Source organism: Centrocercus urophasianus, unplaced genomic scaffold (genome assembly GCF_019232065.1).
Source record: "Centrocercus urophasianus isolate 14NV4802_14NV808 unplaced genomic scaffold, USGS_Curo_1.0 seq_41, whole genome shotgun sequence".
NCBI lineage: Eukaryota > Metazoa > Chordata > Aves > Galliformes > Phasianidae > Centrocercus > Centrocercus urophasianus.
Genome location: NW_024884989.1, coordinates 4376544 through 4401408, shown reverse-complemented (window position 1 = coordinate 4401408; position 24865 = coordinate 4376544). Strand labels below are relative to the sequence as shown.

The 24865-nt window shown below is 52.4% G+C and overlaps 2 protein-coding genes across 2 annotated transcripts; one reads left to right on the top strand and one right to left on the bottom strand.

Moving 5' to 3' along the window:
* Positions 1-1043: 1043 nt before the first annotated feature.
* Positions 1044-6094, top strand: CDK3 (cyclin dependent kinase 3). The gene is made up of 7 exons (XM_042833329.1): positions 1044-1379; positions 2023-2100; positions 2427-2547; positions 3076-3246; positions 3611-3712; positions 4502-4705; positions 5173-6094. Exons 1-7 carry the CDS (start codon positions 1252-1254, stop codon positions 5296-5298), a joined length of 930 nt encoding a protein of 309 aa, XP_042689263.1. The 5' UTR covers positions 1044-1251; the 3' UTR covers positions 5299-6094.
* Positions 6095-8353: 2259 nt separating this feature from the next.
* On the bottom strand, positions 8354-24044 carry EVPL (envoplakin). Its single transcript, XM_042833440.1, has 22 exons — positions 23939-24044; positions 21380-21479; positions 21096-21250; positions 20745-20868; positions 20148-20273; positions 19884-19922; positions 19128-19289; positions 18794-18901; positions 18587-18682; positions 18206-18331; positions 17319-17465; positions 17046-17200; positions 16241-16338; positions 15631-15812; positions 14829-15007; positions 14295-14433; positions 13793-13986; positions 13456-13606; positions 13195-13278; positions 12996-13106; positions 12451-12543; positions 8354-12136 (listed from the first exon to the last, which is right to left on the bottom strand). The coding sequence occupies exons 1-22, from the start codon at positions 24010-24012 to the stop codon at positions 8699-8701; spliced, it is 6081 nt and encodes a 2026-aa protein (XP_042689374.1). The 5' UTR covers positions 24013-24044; the 3' UTR covers positions 8354-8698.
* Positions 24045-24865: the final 821 nt, after the last annotated feature.

Genomic DNA, 24865 nt, shown 5'->3' with positions numbered 1-24865 from the left:
AGCCTTTTCTGGTTTTTTGCTCAGATTCTCTGCTGAAACGTTTGGAAAACATGGGCTGAAGCCATCCAGTGAACAGAAACAGAGCAAAACGGCACCAGATATTGCCATAGGCTTGATTCACAATCCTGAGGTTGCTCAGTAATTACAGTATTTGTGATAATCTTTGATCATAGTTGAGACTTGTGTTTTGCTCACGCAGTTACCAAGCTCTGAAAGCCCTATCTCTGCACACGTTAGCTGTTCAGCCCAAGTCCAAAACCATTATCTCGAGAAGCAAGATTTTGTCCTGGTTTTATAAGTCAACTGTTCACATGTTGTGACGTGTTTATATCTCATCTGTTTATTCTCCTGCCTTTCCCCCTGGGCTTAAATTTTAGCCAAATGGCCATGTTTACCAGATAATTGTGAGTATCCAAGCTACCGCGTTCCTGTAAGTTCTACAGGAAGGGGAAAAAAAAGGGGAAAAAAAAAAGGTAGAGCAAATTTGGCAGTGCTTTCAGATGAAGATCCAAACAAACTCAACCTTTCCAACCCAGTGGAGAACTCACGCAGAAGCCTTGGACACACAGATCCACAGTTATGGATCTGCCACCTACTTTTGATTCTTCTGTGCCAGCAACTTCAGGATTCATTTTAAAACAGTTTGAGGTGGTGGCTTAGGATGCCCTGAAACAGGCTATTTAGATCACACAGAAGTGCCATGGAACCATGCATTCAGTGGGCTGCCATGTCCTGCGCCCAGCCCAAGACCCAGGTCTCTGTAGCTCCACCTTTTGTTGTGCCACCACGTGTAATAAGCCTTTAACCTGCCAGCTAGCGAGTCAATTATTAATTCCCCCACCAAGGACATCTTCCAAAGGGCTGACCAAGCAGCACAGCCCTTAGTGGGGAGGCTCACGGGACAGTTGCGCAAGACAAATTACACGCCACATCCCCTTCACACCAGGCACAAACAGAACCAAGCATTGGCCCTGTGTAACCTTTCCCACAATCCCGGAGCAGCTCTTTGGGTGCATTCTATTCCATTTCCGCTTTATCCGGTGCAACAGAACAAGCTGCCGGCCCCAGGTTGTCACTGTGGGGCTCTTTGGGTCTACACAGCTGCTCTGTAATCCAACAGCCCTCACCCACAGCTGAGCTCTGGGTCGGAGGAGTGGTGCAGAGAGCAAGCAGACGCTGTGCTGCGCTCCTGCACCTTTTCTCCTTTCGTTCTTGTCCTCCTTCCGTGTCAGCAGCCACAAGGCTGAGGCCATGCAGGCCTTCCAGCAGGTGTTCCAGAAGGTGGAGAAGATCGGGGAGGGCACCTATGGTGTGGTGTACAAGGCTCGCAACAAGCGCACGGGGCAGCTGGTGGCCCTCAAGAAGATCCGCTTGGACGCGTGAGTGGGGCCATGTCCTCCCCATGGGGACACCACGGCCTAGCTCAGCCTGCTGTGCTGCAAGGGCCCCGAGCACAGTGTGCAGAATGGCTTCAGAGGCTCTAAAAAGCCTGACACGAGGGGGAAAAAGTGTGTCTAGTGGCTAATGAGAGTGATGTGAGCACAGCCCCACAACCGCGGCTCAGGGCAGAGGAGGAAGCCGCCATTTTGGGATGGCGCCATTTTGGGGTGCCGCCATTTCAGGATGCCACCATTTTGGGGTGCCAGCTGTCCCTCAGGAGTGCAGCACTGGGGCCTGGCGAGGCCCTGTACCGACTTCAGCCCCTTCAGAATGGGGACTGAATGTGTACAAGGTTAATCTACTCTTCTGGGCTGTCCAGACTGAGGAGTGTGGGTGCAGATTGATGCCTATAGTGGTGGCACTGCCCCTTCCCCTCCCCCCCCCTCCCCCCATCACTGCCTTTCTCACCTTCCCCATGGCCCTGCGTCCCCCCATGTCCAACCCAAGCCTGTGGTACCAAGTGTGAGACCCTCCCCTAGGCCCAGAATGGGGCACAGTGACAGGAAAAAGGGAGGTGGGATAATGCCAGGCTGTACGGTCTGGCTATGACATGGGGTGCTCTACAGCCCACTTCTGCCATAGGGAGACAGAGGGCGTCCCCAGCACTGCCATCCGAGAAATCTCGCTGCTGAAGGAACTGAAGCATCCCAACATAGTCAGGTAAGAGCCACGTGAATCCTCCCCACCAGCTCCGCATCCTGCTCATCACCACAGTCAGCTCCAGATCAATCTTTCACAGCCCGTACAAAAAAAACAAAAGTAAAATGGAAACAAACAAAATCAGGCTGATACAAGCCCTCCGGTACTGCATACCTGACCTTCTGCTCTGCCTTAGAGGGCTTTCAAAGCAGAGACACCTAAGGAGAAATGAGGGATGCTTGGAAGTTGGCAAAGGCCTGAACGTCATCCCAGGTGCTGTGACATCCCTGTGTAGCACCAATTCCCATGCAAAGGCATTAAAGGGGGTGCTTGCACTTCTCTTGCAGGCTCCTGGATGTTGTGCACAGCCAGAAGAAGCTGTATCTCATATTTGAGTATCTCAATCAGGACCTGAAGAAATACATAGACTCTTCCCAAACTGGAGAGTTTCCTTTAAGCTTGGTCAAGGTACAGTGCTGGAAGGAGAGCTAATAGGTCTGCAATAGAGTGAGTCCTTGCTGCCTTCTGCTGGTCAGAGCCAGCACTGAGCTGCTCTTAGCCAGGCTGCACTGGGGAGAGAGTCATCCTCAGCTGCAGTCAGTCAGCCTTTCTGATCTAAAACTTTTCAGCTGGGAAAGCCTCCTGGTGCAATTGCTCAGTGCATTTGTTTCCCAGCTGTTTCCAGGCTCTCTCACCCGTCTCATTTCTGAACAAACTGTTGATAGGACAATAGAGGGATCTACTGCTAATTGTTTTTCTAGACTAGTGGATGGGTGGAAGTGACTGCCCCTGCTTGGACTGGAGTGTCTCTGTCTCCATACAGCAGGAGCAGTTTGTGTGGATCTCTGGGTAGTGGCCTGCAAGCCTGGTGTTGCATAATTGCAAAGTCATATTCCTCATTAAAGTCTATAAGTGAACTAAAATGTGCTGGTTCATGTAATCAGATCTTTGAAGTGGTTTAATTGCTGTGCTGCCTAAAATCTCTTCTTTCCTTAGAATTACCTTTTCCAGCTGCTGCAGGGTGTGAGCTTTTGCCACTCCCACAGAGTCATCCACAGGGACTTGAAGCCACAGAACTTGCTCATTAATGAAGCAGGAGCAATCAAACTGGCTGATTTTGGGCTGGCAAGAGCTTTTGGAGTTCCCCTGCGCACATACACTCATGAGGTACTGTTAAGACTCCCTGCCATCTGAGGTGCACAAACTGTAGTGGATGCATGACAGCACCACAGTGACATATCCATAGCTGACCTGCAGCTAAGGGTCACCTCGTGTCCCCGCAAATTGTGCTGACCCCTTCCACCCCAGCCTGCCTGTGAACTGGTTTCTCGCTTTCTTTTCATAGGGTATATTTATTCCAGTGCCCCATTAAAAAATGACCTGTTAATCCCAAACATGCTGTCAGTAATTAAACATGGTCATAGCACACTCTGATTTGTACAGTCACTGTTACAACAGAGAAAAAAAGGATTCCATGCCTCTAGTTTCACTCAGGAAAACTAGACAGGGCTTGTTGTTGGTTCCTTACCAGGTGGTGACTTTGTGGTATCGAGCTCCTGAAATACTCCTGGGATGCAAATACTATTCAACAGCTGTGGACATGTGGAGCATCGGCTGCATCTTTGCCGAAATGGTAGCGTGGGTTTTAATGTGTCTTTAAACGAGGGGGGAGAGCCCAGCTGCAAGGGGAAGTGGAGAAGGAGGGGCAGGATGCAGAGTATCTGTGATACTGATCTGTGGTCCCACCCCGTCCTGGGGTGTGTTATGGAAACTCCACCCTGAGGGTGAGCTGATCCTCGTGCTGTCAGAAAGAGATCTGCTGCCAGGAGGGAAGTGCCGGAAGGTAAAGCGGCCTCTGTAGTCTGGCTGCAGTGTCGGTACGTGACAGTGTCGTACTTCAGTCCTACCGCAGCAGCATTTTGATCCCGGGAGGAGCAGACTCTTGCCGATGTCTCCCAGCAGGTTGCAGAGAAGTAGCAGTTCAGAACAGGTCAGAGCATTGCTCTGTTTGGGTCTCCTACAGAACTGCAGTCTAGTTCAAAGAGCTCAATATCCCTGCAGCAAGACAGCACTTCCCCCAGCTCCCAAAGCCCCTGAGCTGCTGAGCAGAACCTAAACAAGCAGCTGGTCTTCAAGAGAGGGTGGTAGGAAACTTGAGACAAAGAGGGTTAAAGGACTGATTGAAAGTGGGACAGCCTCAGGGGAGTCCTGGTCCATGGGAGGAGCTGGGGACAAGCATACACCCTTCAGTCTTCCAGCTGTTGCCTGGCAGAACTGCCTCGACTTGAGCAGTTTTTTGCATCTGCTGGAACAAAGGTTTGTTTGCAGGGAGAAATAGGGCACAGAGCTGATGGAAAGCTGGGTCCCGGCTGCTTTTTTTTTTTTTTTTAATTTATTTTATGTATTTATTTTTTTGCTGCAGGTGACCAGGAAGGCCCTGTTTCAAGGGGACTCAGAGATCGATCAGCTCTTCCGGATCTTTCGCACCCTGGGCACTCCCACCGAAGCAACCTGGCCTGGGGTGTCACAGCTGCCTGACTACAAGGGTGACTTTCCCCAGTGGGCAAGGAAAGAGATGAAGGAAGTTGTTCCCAACTTAGATCAACACGGCAGAGACCTGCTGGCGGTGAGTGTGGGCTCAGCACAAGGCCTGTGGACAAGAACATGGCTGGGGCTGATCTACCTTGAAACACATCAGCTGAATTGGCTGTAACGTTCATATTTTCCAATGCAGAAACATCAACTCATTGAACAGGTGCATTTGTTTGAGGAACTTTGTATTTGCATACACAATATTCGGGGCACAAAATTCACAGTGTTTTCAAGTACATGCAATTGTGTTTTTATTAAACATACTGATTGAATCACTGGAAAAAAAAAAAAAAAAAAAAAAAAACCACTTGCAATCTATGCAACCTTCCTAATGCGTAGAGCTGAATCCTGGCTGTCAGTGTAAGTTCCCCTAGGGCTCTGCTGAGCTGGGGGTTTTACTCCTGAAGCCCAGAGAAGTGCATCTGGGCCCAGCCACATCCAGGTGCAATTGATCATCTGGCTTGTAAAATCCTAAACCTGATGTTTGTTTTCTCTTGGCAGCAATTGCTCCTGTACGACCCCAGCAAACGCATCTCAGCCAAGGCAGCTCTCAGTCACCAATACTTCTTTTGGAAAAGCCCCCAGAGCACTGAGGAGCAACACGTGCAGCAGAAACACTGCAAATGAGATACACAGCTCTCTCCATACACCTCTGGAGAGCAGTGCAGATCTGTTTCAGTGCACTTAGCAAGAGGCTAGTCCTGTCCCCGGGCCTTACTTTTCCTGAGAAGTCCATTTAGAGTCTCTCAGCCTGTTGCTGGGGGAAGGTTTGCTTAAGTTATGTCCGACAGAGCTGTTTTCATGTTTGCCATGTGCAAAGGTGAGGTTACTGTCAGCCTAAAACAGTGACATGTAAAAAAGGGAGCGTGCTTCACGTGCTTGTCCTTGCATTAGCCAGCAAGCTAAGGTGACTTACACACAAAGATTTCTCTCTCTCCAGCACTGGAGCACCCCCAGATCTCACTGCAGGTTTGATGATGCAGTTCCTGACACCAGGGTGTGCTGGAGCTCTGCTGTGAGTAGGACAGTGCTGCTCTGCTTGCCGTTCACTGTTAGCAAAAACCAGATTTGTCAGTGTTGGATATGTTGAAGTTGAGCTGATTAACAGAGGTGACAATCTGCTGTTCTGAAAGCTGAGGAGCACTGTAAAGAATCTTAATTTATGCCTTAGCTGTGAGAAGCCAGAAGATCCAGCTAGAATAAAGCGCTTGCTGCATGTATTGGAAACTGACATCTGAAACACCAGCTTTCCATCATCAGCCCAGGTGTAATGCTGACTCCTTTGCTTTATTGTCTTGGAAATGCTTTTGCTGTTCAGGTGTTTGGAGAGTTACCATTAACTTCTAGTGTGGTTTTGGCATTTGTGGCCTTGTGGGGTTTTTTCACTGTAGAAAAAAATAAAGGCTTGCCATTTGTTCAGAAACATCTGTGTGTATTGCTTGGTATTGAGCTAGTGAGGCAGGGCAAGCTGCTCCTGCACTCTTCCTTTATTCTTTGCAGCCCAAGTCCTTGGCAGGAGCAGAGACCTGCTCTCAATTCTGTCATGGCACAAAGGGCGAATGACCTGCCTGCCTGAACCAAGCACTTTTACCCTTTCTTTTGCTCCTTCTCTCCACCTGAGGAAAGGCAGCAGATGGCTCTGCTTCGCTCCCAACATCAAAAAGACCTTTGTCATCCCTACTGTAGCAGCCCCCCCCAACAGCAACACCCTGGGACCTGTTGCTCACCTCCCTCTGGGCCTTGCCCCACCACCTGGCTGCATTCCCCCTGCAGCTTCAGAAGCCGCCAGGACCTGGGTAGCTTGCTTGCCTCTGCAATTTGCACAAATTAGGTTTTGGGGAGGGTTGCTTTGCTTTTGAAGCTGTTGGTAGGAGTCATGCTGGAGTGCCTTGCCCAGAAGAAGCTGTGCTGCCTGTGCAAGGGAGGCACGGTTTGTGATTGAGGAGGGCAGGCAGCAGGGCTCTCCCAGCAGCCTGCAGAGCCATGTGGTTGGAAAACCGAGGGCTGCCGTGCATCTCATGTCCTCCATATGATAACAAGCAGCTTGCAGGGACTCTTTGGAGAGACCTGGATGAATTCTGCTGTGGGAATAAGCACCTTGCCTTTGCATACACGTTTTAAAGTCAAATCACTTTGTACAGACAATGCTCCATTGTTTGCGCTCTGCAAACAAACCATCACTTTGTACCTAATAAACTGTTGGCAGAGCAGTGTTTGCTTTTTTTTTTTCCCTCAAGACCTACATTAAGAAATAAATATCAAGGGCAGCCATGCAGACCAGAACCGTAAATAAAAATAGCATGGCTCATCGAGCACAGTAAAATGAAGCAACAGGTTGGATTTCAGACATTTACGACCCAAGCCAACAAAAGGCACCAACAGCAGCTGTGTTGAAATCACCACCACGATCCTGCCCCCCCATCCTGTGCTGGAGAAGGCAGGCAAAGCACTGCCTGCTTCCTCCTGAGCAGCACGCACCCTATGTGACGGCTGGCTGGGCTGTGGGAAAGCCCTCAGCAGCAGGGGCTTCCTTTGGATGTCAGGTTGCCACGCAGGTGGCTTTCTGCAGTTGAGGAACATTGAACAGAGACAAGGGAGTCTCCAAGGGAGATTGCTCAGCCAGCCACACCGCTCACCCAGCTAATTGTCTCTTCACATCTTCACCCAGCCCTGGATAAATACCCATTATCCCCGTCATACAGCCACGGAGCACATTTATACAAAGCGATTAACCGACGGCCTAATTACCAGAACTCCAAATCCCTTAGTTATGTAGCATTCCTTAAAACTTTCAAAGCAGCACTTCAGGAAAGAGTCACCACATGACCGTCCTGTTGCTTTAATAATGTGAGGAATCTCATTAGCAAGAGGAGCAGCAGGGAGGAGGGTTTCTTGGAGCCCAAACTCCAAATCCCACGTAGGCAATGTGGAAATCCAGGCTACGCTGCTGCTCTGATGGGGGAAGGATGTGAAGAATGTTATGGATTGCTTTGGCTGTGTTGGGTTTTCCCAGCAGCATCAGCTAAAAGAACCTTTGCTGGAGATAGAAGAGCAGCTCGTATCAGTAAGAAGTCATTTTTCTCATCCCACAAATCTGTGGACTCTCCATAATGGGGTAAAGGAAAAACATTTCACCCCTTCTATCCCCAGGGAGATGTGTGAGATGGGACCTGTTTATTTCAGCAAGGGCTGAACACTGGAAGTGACAGAGGGAAAGCTTAAAAAAAAAAGCAGCAAGTGTAGATTTTCAGGTACTTCTGGGTGGATCCCATAGCCAAGGGCTGCAGAAAGCAGTTTCACATCACTATGGATTGCAAACATCAGCAAACTGCTACTGAAGGTCAGCCCATCCCTTGCAACACATCTGCCTCAGCATGGGTGCAGGACAAGCCCCAAAACCTCCCACTTCAATGGGGTTTGATTGGGTTTTTGCTTGAGGCATGTCTTCATCTGTCAGCAGCTCAGTGAACCAACCCAAGGCATCTACAGCACTGGCACCAGGTATAGGAAGATCTTTAAAACTGTGGACTCACAGAATAGTATTTCCGCTCACTTCAGTGCTGTGAGATCTGTGGGATCAAGAGCCTTCAAACCCCCAATAGATAGGGCATGTGGTTTATGGGAACACATCCCCTACCTTCAGCCACAGGTTACAGAAAGAACACAGCCACAGAGACGCACTTTCTACGTTTATTGCATGCAGAAGAATGACCCAACTTGAAAACACTCTGCCTCTCCCCCTTGCTGTCTACAGCCATGTTTAATCTACTGCCATCAGAGTTCTTGCAAGCAAACCCCTTCTGCTGTCACAGCAACCCTGGGGGACAGTGGGACCTGCGTGCCCAGCTCCTTGCACGTGTTCGATCACGCTTTCTTCCTCACACGACCAAGCTGTGTTGGGAAGCAGGGATAGCTAAGATAGAAGAGTATGCAGCTCTAAATGCTAGATGCTCCATTCCCGTGATCGCTGCTGCTTCCGCAGGGAGAGATGCTTTGAAGGGATGAACTCCTGAAAGGACCGATCCGTTCAGTGCCTGAACCGCGAGAGCTTGGGGGAGCGGTAGGGCTGGTAGCCCTCTGATGCGGCTGGGAGCAGCAGCAGGCTGCCCAGAGAATCCTTCTGGCAGAGAGCCATGGCCTCCTTGTAATTTATCTTCTCCTTAGTGATGGGGTCGATGAGGTCTTTCTCATAGCTGGACTCATCCTGGAGCCTGTTGGCCAGGTCACCCGTTATCATGCCCATATGGGCAGCTTCCAGCACGGGGATGCGACCGGTTTTCTTGGGGTCAATGAGCCCTCCAGTTAGATGCTGGACCTCCAAATAGGGGAAGGCACTGTCCTTGGTCATCCATCCCTTCTGAACTGCTTCCCCCACAGACAGCCTTCTCTTGGTCACTGGATCCTCAATCCCCGTGAAAGCTTTCTGGGCATTGAGCAGTCTCTGCATGTAGGTCCTGTCGATCAGCCCCCGCTCAATTGCCTTATGGACCGACAACCGGTCCCGAGAAAGGAGGTCTATGATGCCTCCCGTGGCAGCCTGGGCTTCCAGGAGCTTCTGAGCAGTCATGGGATCAAGCAGCTTCTTTGTAACAGCAGTCTTGATGTTGTACTTGGTGTCAGTGGTGGTATCGTACACCCCGGCGATGGGGGACGTGTCATCACTGAAGCCCTTCTGTGAGCCTGGGGGGAAAAAGCTTTGGGTTTGTGGGGTAGTGGGGGATTGGATTGGGGATTTGGAGATGATGGAACCAATAGAAAGGGATGAGGGAGGCTTAGATTCCCCAGCCACCAGCAAGGCAAATTCAGAGATGGGAATCTTGCCATCCCGGTACAGCTGGTACTCCTCCTTTGTGATCCTTCTCAGCCGCAGTGCATCATCGATGGAGTACTGCTTCCCACTCTTCTTGTCCAGCAGGACCGAGACTTCTCCGTTTGGGCCCAGGCTGGTGATCTCCTCCCAGTCACACTCCAGCTCTTGCAGCTGGATGTACTGGCCTCTGTCTATGATGCCTCTCTTATAGGCCTCGTAAGGGGACATGTCCTTCCCCGTCTCAGGGTCCAGTATAGAGATCTTGGTGGAGAGGTTGGTCTCTCTCATCTGGGTCTCGTGATTTATTTCCTCCCTGCTGACTCTTGACCGGAGATCTCGAATGAACCTCTCCTTGTTGTAGATCTGGTCCTTCTCCCTCAGGATATCTGCTTCCAGCATGGAAAACTCCTGTTCCAGCTGCTTCTTCTTCTGCCGGTCACTCTCAGTCCTCTGGTTGAGCAGTTTGGATTCTTCCCGAAGGAAAAGAACTTTCTGCTGTTTCTGCCTCTCCAGCTCCCGCAGCTCGCTCTCCAGGCTGGCTCTCTCCTGGATTGCCAGGTTCCTGGCTTTCTGCAGCTCTGTCTCCTCCCGAGCCCACGTCCTCTTCATGCCTTCAGCTCTCTCGATCTTCTCCCTGAGCCTCCGTACCTCCTCTTCTGCCTTCTGCTTGGCCCCTCTCTCCCTGCTCAGCTGTTCCCAGATGCGGGCGCGTTCGCTCTCCAGCGCTCTGTCCTTTTCCACCCGAATCACCTCCTTGTAGATGGTCTTCTCCTGGGACTTGGCTTTCTGGAGGACATCAACTTGCATCTGCAGGTTCTTGCACTCTCTCTGCAAGTTCAACACCTCCATCTTCTCCCGGTCCAGCTCCAGGCGCAGGTTGCTGGCAGACTGCTCAAGGACCGGATCCTTCTCCAATTTCACCACTTCTTCCATAATGATCTTCTCTTGCACTGGGGCCGGGCTCTCCTCCAGCTCCTTTATTCTCAAGGTAATTTGCCTCATCTCTTTCTCCAGTGCAAGCCTCTTACTTCGATCCTCCTGGAAGTTGAGGAGCTTCTCTTGCTCTTCCACCAGCGCACGAAGCTGCTGCACGTCGCGTTCCAGACGCCGCCTGTTGCTCACCTCCTCATCCAGACTCCGGCTCAGCCTGTTGTGCTCATCTCGGAGCTTGGGATCCTTTTGAGTCAGAATCACCTCTTGGACGATGACCTTTTCCTCTGGCTTTCTCCTCTCCAGGAGCATGTATTTATTCTGCAGGTCATAAATAGCATCCTCTGCAGCTCTCCTCTTTTGAGCCATGCTGCGCACTTCTTGACGGAGGCGGTCAGCTTCCTTTTCCAACAGCGGATCGTTCTCGTACCGGATGACTTCCTTGTTGACCAGCTTCGTTTCCACCTTGGATCTCTCCCTCTTCCATTCATCCCTCTCCCCCTGCAGCCTGATGAGCTGCTCTTGGGTCCTGCCATTGGTGTTCACTAGTTCATTCAGCTGCTGTTTCAGCCTGTCGATTTCTCTAAGAATTTCAGGACTCTTCTCATGCTTCACCACCTCCTCTATAACCTCTTTAAGCTCCACCTCTGGTTTCTGTGACCTGAGGACACTGAGCTCTGCCAAGGCCTCTTCCACCTCGCTGTCGATCTTTGTCCTTTTCAGAGTAACTTCCTGCAGCTCTCTTTTCAGGTGTGCAATTTCCTTCTCCGTTTCAGGATCCACCATGAAAATCTCATTGACTCTCTCTTTAACTTCCACCCTTGGTTTTTGCTTCTCTGCAATGCTGCACTGGCTTTGCAGCTCTCCCAGCTCACCCGCGAGCGCCAAGTTCTTGCTCCTCTCTTCTTCAATCAGAGTTTTAAGCTTGGAAGACTCTTTCAATAACTCCGGATCCTGCTCTACCTGCTTCACCTCCTTCACAATAATTTTGGGTTCTGCAGCATCAATTAGTTTTTCCACCTCCTCAATCTTGGTCTTTACCTTCACAATCGCTTCCTCTGCAGACTTCCTTTTGAAGGACTCCTCATCAATCTGTAGCTGCAGGTTCCTCACAGACTTCAGCATCTCTGGGTTTTTCTCTGTTTTGATCAGCTCCTTTACCACCACTTTCTCTCGGATGTTGGGCTGCTTTCTCTCTAGCACATGCAGCTCTCTCTTACACTGCTCCAGTTCGGAAGCAGCGGTCAAGCTTTCTTCCTGGAGGCGCCTGATCTCCTGCCGAAGGCTGGCTGCCTGGCTATCCAGGCTGGGATCTTTCTCAATTTTTGTTATCTCTTTGGTGAGAAGCTGGGCAGGAACAGCCTTCTTCTCACTCTCCATCTGGGCAAGCTTCCTGCTCATCAGTTCGATGTCTTCTTGCAGGCTCTGCCTCTTTCTGCCTTCCTCTTCGATCTGCCGCATCATCTTGGTCAGGTTGCTCTCCAGCTGTGGGTCTCTGTAATATTCCACCACCTCCTTTTCTTCCACTCTTTCGACGGGTCTCTGAGTCTTCAGCGTGAGCAGCTTGTTCCTGTGCTCCTCCAGGTCCTCTTCAATCCTGGCCACGTTCCTCCTCTCCTCCTCCAGCTGCAATTTCAGCCCTTCAGATTCCCCTCTCGACACAGCTTTGCTTGCAGATTGCTGGGTCTGCTCACGCACACTTTGAATGTCCTCATGCACTTCTTTCTGCAAGTAGAAAGCAAACGAAAATAAAAAAGCTGGGAAAGCAAGTCACTCTGAACCTAGCACAGAGCAGGGTAGGGCAAGAGACAGAATGGTACATAACCCCAGGGAGCACCTAAATGGGGCTGCTTGTAAGGGGCAAACGAGGACGAGGACACGTTAGCACCACTTCAAGCAGCTAAGTCTCAAAGAGTTTCCACCTGTCAGGGAGGTGCTGCAGTGCACAAGGGTGCTTCGTGCTGCCTTGTTACAGCTGCAGGACCGTTTCCAGCTACAGTGCAGTGTACCCCCACTGCCCACAAGCTCTTAGCTGGTACCTTCTCAACAATCTTCTTGGCAAACTCCAGCCGGCTGAGCTGCTGTCTGTTTTCTGCCGCCAGCTCCATGTAGTGCTTGGATACATCATTTTCCTGGAAAAGGAGCAGCAGTGAGAGCCTCGTCCCACTCATCCCCAAGCCCTCCTTTCACCCAGCACACGGTCGATACTGCACTATCCCAGGGACTGCTGTCATCACATCTGACTTCTTATGCAAAATGAGATACAGAGCAACTAAGTACTTATGCAGGAGAACACATCCCCTTTGATTGAATGGCTCTTGGATGCCTATTGCCCTACATAGAGTTTAGGCTTCCAGATTCATCCTAAGCCACACAAGGATGGCAGTTGGTAAAGCCAAGGTGATATGGAAGATACGGGCTGTAATTGGGAAGAGCACAGAGGAGCTCTGGCTCAGTCCTGCCAAAGGCTGGTGACATTTGTCCCTGGGTTTAGGGTCACAACGTGGCTCTAAGTGTGGATGAAGGCTTGCAGAGCACACAGGAACAAGATAACTGTTTCCATGTGTTTGTCTTAACATTGTACCTGGGCCTGGATGCTTTCTTGCAGAGGGGTCACCCGCAGCCTTTTGGCAGCAAAGTCTGTCAGGGCAGGGTCCAGAGAAGAGCTGTATTTGCCTGCCTGGAGCTCATAGTCCTGTTCAGAGCCAAAACAGAAGAGTCAGCCGGGATCTCTCTGGTGAGGTGGTGATAAGGGAGTGCTACATAGGAAAACCCAGCCATACATTGAGGGTGGACTGCACACTCCGGGACAGTCTGACCACGGCGTTCTTCTCAGGCTCCTTGCTTTCAATCTCCTCCAGCAGTCTCTGCAAGACAGATGAATGGTGTTAAGAATGGGTTGAAATACCACCCAGAGGCCTCCGTTCCCATCACCTGAGTGAGCCAGCTCAGGGGCTGCTCAAGCTGGTGCCATTCAGCATGCTATTCCCAACATCAAATTCCTCCCATACTTGTGATGTTGTGGTCCTTGCCCTGAAACACACCTTCTGTGCCTGCAGCTTGTAATTGATCTGGCTTGGCCCATCTGTCGTCTTCACCTGGTTCTTGGGTAGGTTGTTCATCCAGAACATCAGGTTCTCATTGGAGTTCTGGAACTGCTGGTAGGTGAGGCTGATATTTCGGAGGGTCTTCTCTCTGCATAGAACAGAAATATTAAGGAGAAGGGTAAAGATTCACGTGCCAGTTCCTAAAAAGACACCTTGGTATATATGTCAAGCCAAGATAACAAAAATGGCTCTCTGTGGAGGGTCACTGGCTCAGCAAACGGCCAGAAGTCATCTGCGTAGGACTACAAGCGCTCAGGGAGCTGCGGTTCCTCACCGCTGGTCCAGCTGGTCTGCAACAGCGTGGTAGCGGTCATTGAGGAGCTGCACCTCACGCTTCTGCCGGGGCAGGTCAGGGCAGTACTCCTGGAAGTTGTTCTGCACGGCGCTGCAGCTGTGCTCAGCATCCTTCAGCCCGCGGTTGAGCTTCAGCACGCAGTCCTCTTGGGCCACCAGGTCCCGCTTCATCTTCTGTAGGGCGAGATGCATTCGGGTTGGCAGCAGCAAAGAGAAGCGTTCTCCTCAGCGCCATCCCTAACTTGCAGCTCTTAGGGATCTCCAAGACAGACAACCGATATGGAAGAATATGGGAAACAAGACAGGCAGGATGGAGCGTGGAGAAGAAGGGAGAAGTTTTGGGGTCACTGTGAGTCAGTGTAACAGAACCTTAGAAAGGCACCATCGCTGGGTTCTTGGAGTGCTCAAATAAGCCAAATCCGGCTCTCCCCACTGGGCTGAGAGATCCCCCCACCCTAGCAAAGAGTCTGATGTTCCCTTACTTGCAGGTCATTGGCTCGGTCCTGCAGGGCATTGGGAGATGCAGGAATGATGCTATCCTGGGCCAGCTTAGCCTCAAACGTGCTGACAATCTTGTCTGTGTTCTCAATCTGAGTCTCCAGGTTCAAGGCAGCCTTAGCCCTGAGGAAGGGAAAAACAACAAAGTTAGCTACACCAGACCACTTTATTTTTTCCTCTTCTCTCCAATTCCGCATTTTTAAGCTTATTTAACAGCAAAGCTTCTGCAGGCTGGGAACAAGCAGCGTGCACTCACAGCCCTGCCAGAAGCCAGGTGTGTTGTGCTTGACCGCATGAAGCATTGCTGGGACACACATCACTTTTGTGGACTTTGTACAGCTTTGTGGTATCTGACCACAGATTACGTGCAGAAAGTCCTGCAGGGATACCTTTGATGACGGATGGAAGGTTCCCAATCTCCCCTGGGCTACATGGCCCTCAACCCATATGCCCACACAGACCACACGCCCTTTGTTGGCACATCTGAGCAGCACCTTGCTCCCTTCATTCCCACTCACTTCTCATCGTACAGGCTGGAGAGCATGCTGACGTCGCTGTATTTGCTCCTGAGGGCGTTCAGCGTGACGGGGAGCTGGGAAGCTGAGGTGCTGGTGGGCTTTTTGGAAAGATAGGTCTCACACTCCTTCTGCAAGGCATCCTTGGCTGCCCCCAGGCTCTCAAGTTTCTTTGTTGTTTCCTGGCAGGTCAGATGGGAGCAGAGTCACTGAGCGTAGTCATAACAGTGCTGTTGCCAAAACGTGTCTCCCTCAGGGGTGGCTTTTGGGGCTCTGGGTGTGGTGGCCCTTCTCACGGGCATCCAGACTGCTGCTGTCTGGCAATGGTGGGGTGTGGGGAAGGAAGATGGAAGAAACGTATCCAAGCCCATCATCTACCAGGGCTGGGTAAATACCCATGGGTGAAGATGCACTGAACTACTTCTACAGACCAGAGAACTGGGAGGAGGCTCCGGGGCACTCTCTCTTCTCCTGTTCCCTTCACATCCACCAAGCTATTGACCCAAAGCTTGCCCTTGGATTGATTCCTTCTATGTTATTGCCTTTTATGCTACAGAATTGAGAGTAAATGGTGACAGCATCCCCACTATAAGAGTGAGGATTCCCCAAGACTGGCTGGTCCATGGCTCCAAAATGAATGGGCCATCTGGCTACAAAGCTGGGCCAAAGGAAGGGACTGCGTTTTTCTAACCACCCTATCCAGTCCCACTTCAAGGGCTGTAGTGTCTCCTGGGTATCTCAGGTGTCAGCATTGTTTTGGGCCAGTACCACAGTGCTTCCCTCCCCTCCCCATAGAAGCACCCACCTGCTGCTGTTTGATCCTCCTGGCCAGGTCATCAGTGGGGTCGGTGTAGCTCACTGGGGACCTCACTCGGTTCAGGACCTCCTTCTCTACCTGGACCAGGTCCTTGCCAACACGATCCAGGCTACCCAGAAGCTGGTCGGCTTGGGGGTCATCCTGGACTACAGGAATGCTCTTGGGCAGCACTGCAGTGAGACACAGCTTGGGTTCAGTCTCACTGCACATCTTCCCTCCCAGTCCTAGGACACGAGCTCTCCCATGCACAATCCCCAGAGCTCCAACTACTTCTCATGACAGGTAACCAAGGGTTGGCATTTCACCATCATTATCTCTTCATCCCATTTCCCTCAGGTAGTGAGCAGACCCAACCCCAAACTTCATTAAGGTCATGATAGGCACATCCCTCCATTAACCCTAAATACCCTACAACAGTCGATGGAGTGAAGATCAGACTCAGAAATCTGAGAAGGGCAGCAGAGAATTGAAGTGCACAAGGTTGGCAAGCTCTTGGACCCGAGTCGCTCCATCACTGCTCTTTTTGGGAGGACACAACGCATCCCAGCGCTAACCAGGCCGCCCAACACGTGCTTGGGTTGGCTGTGAGCACACATACCCTGCTGGCTGGGCTGCGCCGTCTCCTTCTGGCTGCGCCTCAGCACGCTCTGAGCTGCTGCTCGCTTCTGCTTCACCGCGTTCAGCTCCGCTTCCAGCCTGCAAGATCAGCTGTGCATCAGCAAGCACAGTACAAGCAAGTCCCGACTCAGCCCCATCTGCTGCGGGAGCCTGCAGCCTGCTGCTCTTATCTAGGAGGACGCTGCAAACTTTTTCTTTTCTGTTTGAAAGCCCTCAAAGTCCATAAATCCAAATTCCATAATGCAATGATCACACCCTCGTGGCTTGGGAACAAAACTCCCACCACAGACTCAGCCAGTGTTGCTGAATTTGGGCTGTGGGTAAATTTTCACAGCATATGAGCAGTGCTGATTTATCTGAGCACCCGGGGCCAAGAGCTCACGGCATTCTCCCCTCCTTCTGTGGGAACCTCACAAACCAACTGAGCAAACGGCAGTGAATGGTGGTTCATGGTTCGAGGAACATTTGTCATTCCCCCACTGGGGCAGGCAGAAAGGAGATTGCACAGATAGCTCCATCCTGTTTGGCAAGTCGCAAGCTGCAGTCTGATTCTGCAATGAATTTAGTCAAACCTATGCAAGTCACGTGTTTGCGTGAGGAAATCCAACCTGTCTGCCAAAAATGCTTTGACAGCAAGGTCTGTGTGGTGCACAACATTGAGGAGGAACGGGGACAGGAGACACTGGGTCAAATGGAGCTACCCTTTAATGGGGAGACCAGATGGTATTTTGTGCTGCTTTTTGCCTGGGGTTCAGGCAGTCGGGCTGCCGATGACCTGCACTCACCTGTTGACCTTGTCCGTGGCCTCGGGGTCTGGCGGAGGGATGGAGAAGCAAGCAGAAGGGGCCTCCTGGACCACACCAGTGCTGCTCTGCACCACCCACATCTCTGGGTTGCTGTTGTCCTTCAGGGTGTACTTGTCACCTCTGGTCAGCTGCACCTGGGACAAATCAAAACCCATGCAAAGGTTCACCTCTGCAGCACCAGGCACGAAGACAAGATCTGGAGAAGAATCCAATTCCTGCTTCTTCTGACGGACCCACCAGTCAATCTCTCACCTCTCCTGCATCCCAGTCACACAGGGTGTCCAAGGTGAGGGGCTGGGAGGAACGCATCCTGCGCAGTTTCAGAGGGCTGATCTCCTTGCTCCTCTTTTTCAGGTCAGTGATGCTTTTCTCTGCCTGCTTCACTGCCTTCTCATCATTCTAGATGAGCAGAGGAGACAGTGAATAAATGAAGAGGAAGGGATCGCACAGCAGTGGGTACCTGGGGGGGCATTTCTCCATCCTTGTGTGTTCACTATACAATGGAGGCAGGAGCTTCTCCATTCTTGAACCCTTGGTGTCCCCTCCTCTCCCTTTTTGTTATCACAGAATCATTAAGGCTGGAAAAGACCTCTAAGATCATCCAGCCCAATCATCAGCCCATCCCCATCATACCACTAAACCACATCCCTCAGTAAACTTATATCACCACTCTTCTCTGTTTCCTTCCCTCCCAGCACATCTGCCCTGGAAGGGACAGCCTGAGTTAACCTTTGGGGATCCCACAGACTCATAGGGTTGTTCCTCTTAGGGATGTTTCGATTTCAGACAAGGAGCAGAGACTTGCCAAAAGGTGACTGCATTCCAGTGTCAGAAGTTCCTGAGATCCCAGCACCTCTTGGCAGTGAAATGTATGGGAAGATCCCACACTGGATGTATCCCTACCCTCTCTCCTGGGCAAATGCTCCTTTCCATCCCACATCTCCCCCCTGAGGTCAGACTTCTCTCTTCCCTCCCTTGCTCGTGGTGGCACTGAGGTGGGAGGAGCTGCCCCAGGAGGGTCACTCACCCACCTCATCTCATTCCCCACTCTTACTTAGGGATGAAGCCATAGCATTTCTGTGCCAGAGATGCACAATTTCTTTATGTCTGGATGGTGCCAGCTGTCCTAAAGACCTCACCTCCAGATGGAGCAGCAGATCTGACACCACGCCAGGGCTGTCCTTGTTGAACTTGGTGTATTTGGTGTCCAGATCAGAGCTCATCTTCTTCAGGGAGCGGCTCACAGTCTCAGCATCATCCTGGAACTGGAGTCACAGGCAAGAAAAGTCAGAGCTGGGAGAGCATTACTGCCTCCACCTCTTGTGGGGTGCCTCAGTTCCCAGCTAAGCTCCCACAGCTCACAGAACTCCACAGCCATCCTAGAGCATAGGGTTGGACAAGGGCTGTCTATGGTGTGAGCTGTGCCAACGGACACGTACTGGGCGACAGCAGCAGACATTCTGACCACCCTGGCACAGCCATGTATCCCTGTGGTCTGTGCTCCCCTCCCTGCTTTTTACCTTCTTGTAGTTCTCCACACTTTTCAGTTGACTCTCCTGGCAAATGCAGAGATTCAGGAAGTTCTGCCACTCATTCTTCAGGGCTTCCTGGTGAGCCTGAGGTGGCACAGAATGTGACTCAGTGGGCTCCTCCAACCTCCTGGGGCACAGATTGCGTAAAGCATCTTCATTCTCTTGTAGGGTTTGGAAGGAGAGCCCTTTCCTCACCTGGATGGGTTTGACAGCGGGATGCTTCAGCTCAATCATCCTGTCCCCATCGTCCTGGAGGTTGTTGACAAACTCCTCCTGGCTGAGCAGTTCTTTGGACTTGAAGTCCTGAAGAGGAAGAGAAACTTGACAGGATGAGAGGTGATGGCCTTCAGTTGTGCCAGGGGAGGTTCAGGTTGGATAGTAGGGAAAACTTCTTCTCTGAAAGAGCGTTAGTGTGTTGGAAGAGGGAATTGCTGGAGTCACGGTCCGTGGAAGTGCTCAATAACCATGGAGATGTAGCCCCTGGGGGCATGGTTAACAGGCACAGTATGGATGGGCTGACAAGGCTCACCTCGTACTCCCGCCGCATGCTCTGCACGTCTGTCATCTGGTCACTCCAGTCCTGCTTCAGGATGCGGGTCTGCTGCTCCGTCAGGTAGCCCAGCTCCTTGGTGCAGCCCTGCAGGTGGTGGTACAGGCTGCCCAGGCTCTGCCCTCGCCAGATAGAAGCTTTCTGCAGAGGAGAGACAGGTGTTGGTGCTCCCCAGGGCCCCCTGCACTGCACATCCAACAGAAGAATCCCGGAGACCTCGGTGAGATAACTCTGCTCATTCCTATCTGATGGGGCTTTTCCCTCCCTCGCAAACAGGATGAGTTTGTCTAACCAGAATCCCAGGTGTGGAGCGATGCCCCAGGCAGTCTGAAAGCAGCCCCAGCTCTGCTACGTTTCTCACAATGGCGTTCCTCAATGTCAAACCCTACGGACCCAGCAGGCCAAGCCCAGGATGTTGGGTCACTTCTTTTGCTCCGGATTCCCATCTCCTCTCCGCAGTCCTTGTTATGGATCAGGACAAGCCTCAGCATTTGCAATCCCATAGGATGTTCTGTGGGATGGGGTTTCCTGCTGCAGCTCCAGACCAACGGCCCATAAAGAGGTGCAACCTTCACCCACAGCCCTCAATTTGCACCCAAGAGAATGAGGGACATGACTCCACCGTGCAACCCCAGAGGAAGTTCCTGCCCTGACCTGGACATTCCCTGCCCATTGGGAAAGGAATTACTCTGCTATGAGATCCCAATCTGTCTGGAACACCACCAAGATCCTTACCAGCAAATCCTTGTATTGGCTTTTCAGATCTGTCACATCCTGAGTTATAACAGCCAAGACCAAGAAGAAAAAAAAGGACAGAACAATAAGCTGTGATCAAAACACCATCACTGATAGACGCCGGGGAGCCGATTCACAGAACCACCTCCTTGGCCTCTGCCTGAGCTCCAGCCTCCTCCTGCCCTCTGCAGCACCATGGCAATTTGCACACAGGACTCAGGGCTGGGGTCTCAGGTGAAGCAGAGGGGGCAGAGGATGCCTTACCCTGCAGCGCAGGTTCTTGATCTGAAGGCCATAGGCTTCGATCTCCTTCTGGAGGATGTTGTGCTCAGCTATTTGCTTCTCCAGCTCTGACATGCCGGGGCCGTACTGTCCTGCATTGACTTGTTTCTGTGCAAATGAAGTAAGGTGAAGCAAAATATCACATTTCTGGGAGAAACCACAGTGCGAGCTGGCAGGGTATGGAAAGATCCGATACCAGCCTGGGAGGAAGGGAGGGAATCTCAGTGGTTTTTACCAAATTGGGCAGTCAAGACACCCAACACCTTACAGGTAGGTGTACCCTAGGATGCAGGGCTAAAAGTCCTTGAAGACACCACCTTCCCTATTCTTCTATCATGGCATCTCTACTTAATCCCCTTCTATTTGCTCTTAATCTGAATGGGTCAACCCAGAGGGTTCTCCAGTGGGTTTTAAGGTCTGAAAGGAGTGTTCTCCCATCCAGATCACTTGAGTTAGCTCCACCACCAAACCCATCACATCCCTGCGTGATGCTTGGGCACACGATGGCTGGCAGAGCCCTATGGGCATTATCAGATCTTGGAGGAGTTGTAGGGACATGGGGAAAGCAGCTGCTATTACCATCTTTTGGTCCAGAATCTTTGTCCAGTCCACCCTGGGCCCGATATCAGGGACGTTCAGTTTCTCATAGAGGTCCCGGTACTCTGCACACAACTGTGTCACACGTTCGTGGAGCTGCTGGATGCTGCCGAGGAGAAAAGGCACATTTTTGTGTGGCAGCGTAGAATGAGGAGAGCCAAGGAGTTGTTAGAGGAGCCCACGTTTCACCCATAAAAGTTTGTTATTGTCCTACACTGGCCCTGGGGTTCTCCATCACCAGGGGTGTCCCAAGAGTTACTTTGCAGGAGGTGGGAAGTCCTCCATCTCCCTGCTGGGAGTTCTCCATCCCACCAGCTCCCCCAGTACACTCACTCTTTCTCTATCTCGTTAGCCTGGGGGTGTTTCAGCCTCTTGGCACGGTCCACATCCAAGAAGAGGTCCTTCAGCAGCGTCTCTGCCTCCTTGAGGTTCCTGGCATTCTCAGCCTGGAACTCGAAGGCTTTGTTCTTCTGCTCATTGCTGACATCCTGGAGACCGGGAAAAAACAGAGAAGAAAAAAACTCTGATGCACAGAGCAGACACCTCACCTGTTACTGCAGGCACTGCACTTCCAGCCAAAGCCTTCCGCCTTCCCACTGCCCTGTGCCACGTCTCACCTGTGCGAGCAGGGACTGCGTCTCCAGGATGTCCTTCTCCACCTGGTCAGCATTGGTCTGCATGCGGGCAATGAGCACAGCCAGCTCATTGCTCGAGGACCTGAGGGTGGGAGCAGCACAACAGGCAGGTGGGGAAGGGCGATCTTCGTCATGGGGAAGAGCTGGAGCGGCAGCAGTGGGGTCAGCTGAAAGCCCCAATGGCTCTGCCAGCCTCCAGCAGTGCCGTGGCTGAGTTTGTCAGTTCAGGACAGCCATTTGTCACAGCCCCAGGTGACAGCAAAGCGTCACTTAGCATTACAGCCACACCAAGCCAAGCTCATGTTTCAGCTCAGTCCACGGCAACTGCAGCCCCATCAAATCTGTGCCCCATAACCTGCAGTGCTCAGAGAGATGCAGGGTGGCCCCAAGCCATACAAGAGGCACAGGGCCAGGGCTCGGTCGCTGTGTCCCTGAGCACGCAGGAGCTGCCCCCTCCCCAGCGGGTTACACAACATCCCACTCCTCCCAGCACACCTGGAATGAGGCGGCGTCCCATGAGCAAACACCTCAGCACCACCCAGCTTCCCTGCCCAGACTGTGCAGGGAGGAGAATGTGAGTCACCCTGCAATGCCCAGAGGAATTCGGCTCCCACTGGGGAGGAGCTCAGTGTGGGATCCTGGTACCCAACCTCCTGCAGAGGGTAGGTGGCCATAATGCTTCTTCCTGACCAAGGAACCTCTGGGATGCCCCAGTTCTGGGTTCACAAGGATGGGTGCATGGAGCAGCTTTGTTTAGAGCAAGCCACGATGAAACTATGGATTGAAAAATACTGCATGCTTGGAGAAGGACCCAAACCACCTATCCCGATCCCAGGCCACATAGAGAGGGAAGCCGACTTCTTCCATCCACGCTGACACCCACCGCACAGCCCCATCTCCATCCTTTGGGGCTGTCCCTCCTGTCCCATCCCACGGACGAGAAGCCTTGCCTTCCACCCCAAGAAGCCTCCCCACACTAAGAACCACAGCCCCACATTTCAGAGTGAAGATGCTGCAGGAGGGCAGCTAGCAGGAAACAGGAACAGCCACCTTACTGGGATAGCTGGGAACAGCACTCTGCTCCTCCCTAGGGCTACCTCGGGCCTACAAGAGGCACAGCACCATTATTATCATTATTAATTGGTCCATTCCTCACACCACTTTCTGCCTTCCAGACAATCCAACTGCACACAAGGGACAATGTCACTCCACAGGCGGAGGACTGTCCCCATCCCAGTACCTCGTTAAGGTGGGACCATGGCACCCACTCACCAAGCAGGGACAAAAAAGGGCTCTGGGAGCTCCACTGTGATCCCTGGGATGGAAATTGGGATCCCCAAAGGCACTGAGCTTGGCGTCACCAGAAGCACTCACTGGCCACCAAGGTGCTCTGAGGACCACCTGCAGAGCGTGTGCTGGTGGCTGGACACAGCTCATCCACCTTCATTTTCACAGCTGATGGTGGCAGGATGGCTCTGATTGAGCCCCAAAGCAATTAGCCTCCATGCGATGGTCCATGTCCCAAAACTGAGCAGGACCAGCCTGGCAATGCTGCAGTTCTTCTTCCAGCTGCCGTCCCGCACAGCCCTCTTCTATGGCTGTTTGCCATTGGGTTTGGTCCCCGTAAATGGGGCAGCTGGCTGTGCACGCCTAGGGACCCCTGCAGGACCCCTCTGTGATTTCCTCAGCCTTTCACCCCGAGATTCCTGCAGAACTGGTCCCCTGGCACTGGGAAACGCGAAACTGCTGAGGGAAGGTGGAAAATAACCCTGAGCAGAACCCACAGCACAAGGGAGGGGCGAGCGCACCGCTCTCGTAGTCACTGAGATTGGAAAAGATCTCTGAGATCATCCAGTCTGACCATCCCACCACCAACAGTGCCCAATGGCCACATCCGCACATGGGATGGAGACACATCACAGCTGGGATGAGGACGTTTCTTCCCTCCTGATCCCATCTCACACCTCCTCCCTGGAGCTGAGCAGATCTGCACGGAGGAGGATGTGGCCGTTGGGTTCTTGGGGTGCAACCTGAGCTGTTTGACCCGCAGCCACCAGGATGGATGAGTGCAGCCACCAGCAGAGCCGTTCCTCACCCATTTTTACCATCTGGGAGCCCAAATTGAGCATCCCTCCTGGAAGCACGCTTGGCAGGCTAGCATCCCACCAACCTCACTCAGCGAATCCTGGGATCCCAAATCCCGTCTGCCTCACCGATGAGCAGAGCCTGCTCCACTCAAGCAAGGAGGTTGCATTTGTCCTCTTTGCTCCTTGCTGCCAAAATGAGGATTGCTGCTCAACTAGCAGTGCTCCAAGTTCATGTTCAGGCACTGCACACCCTGAGAAACACCACAACCAGAACACAAAGCCCACCAAAAATGAGGGCAACACAACCAGGGCCACCACAAATCCCAGCCAATCCCAGTGCTGTTGCCGACCCACCACGAGCGACGCTCTTAGGGCAGCATCCCAAAGCCCTCCACCTCCCACCTCCCCCCCTCCCGGGTCGTGGTTGACGGCACACGAAGAGGATGGCACTTACTTGTTGGGTTTGGCTGGAGAAGCTCTGCTGGGGGCATTTTTGCTCGGGGAGCCTTTGCCCACCGCCTTGAACATGCTGGAGAGGCTGCGGCCGCGATGCTGGAGCTGTCGGGGCGGCGGTGCTGCAGGCTGCGGGGATGGGACGAGGGACTCAGGGGAAGGAGGCAGAGCCCAGGAGCGGCTCTGGGAGGCTCCTCCCCGCGGAGATGGAGCTGCATGAAAAAAATGACTCGAAAAACCAGTTTGGGGGGGGGGATGGAAAGAGCTGAGCCCCAGAGGGAGAATGGGAGACCTCGCCCCGGTGTAGGGAGCGTTCCAGTGCTGCGTCCCAGCAGAGGGACTGCGCCTTCATAGGGGGTAAAAGTCCAAAACTGCAGCTGAGATGCTGCGGCTGTGGGCACAACTCGACTCACAGACACACCGGCAATTTCAGGTGCTAGAGAGGCTGCAGGAGCCCTACGGACAAAGCCAGCCAAAGCAGCACCACCACAATTGGCAGAGCATGATGATGCTGGCGTGGGTTTGTGCTGCTCTGCCCCATTTCCTACAGCCTAAAACAACCCAGGGCCAAAAGCAAAACCTGGCACCCACCAGCCCTTCCCAGCTGACCTCTGTCCTTTTAAACCAGCACAAAACGAATCCCATCAGAAGGACAGGTGCACGGGACCGGGCTCTGTTGCAGGGCTCTTTGTACCCACGGTTTTGCTCTCAGACAAAAGCAGAGCCTGACCTCCCCCCGGTGGTTTGGTGATGCTGCTGATGAGCACCGCTGCAGAACCAAGGACGAGAAGCAGCACAGCGCAGTGGGAGCCGGGCTTTGCTGCAGGAACCCCTGGCACAACAGCGGTGCTGCAGCTCCCAGCACCCATCCCGCCACGTTCACGCGGCCCCTGCAAGAAGCAACAGGCTGGGAGACGAGTCTGACCCG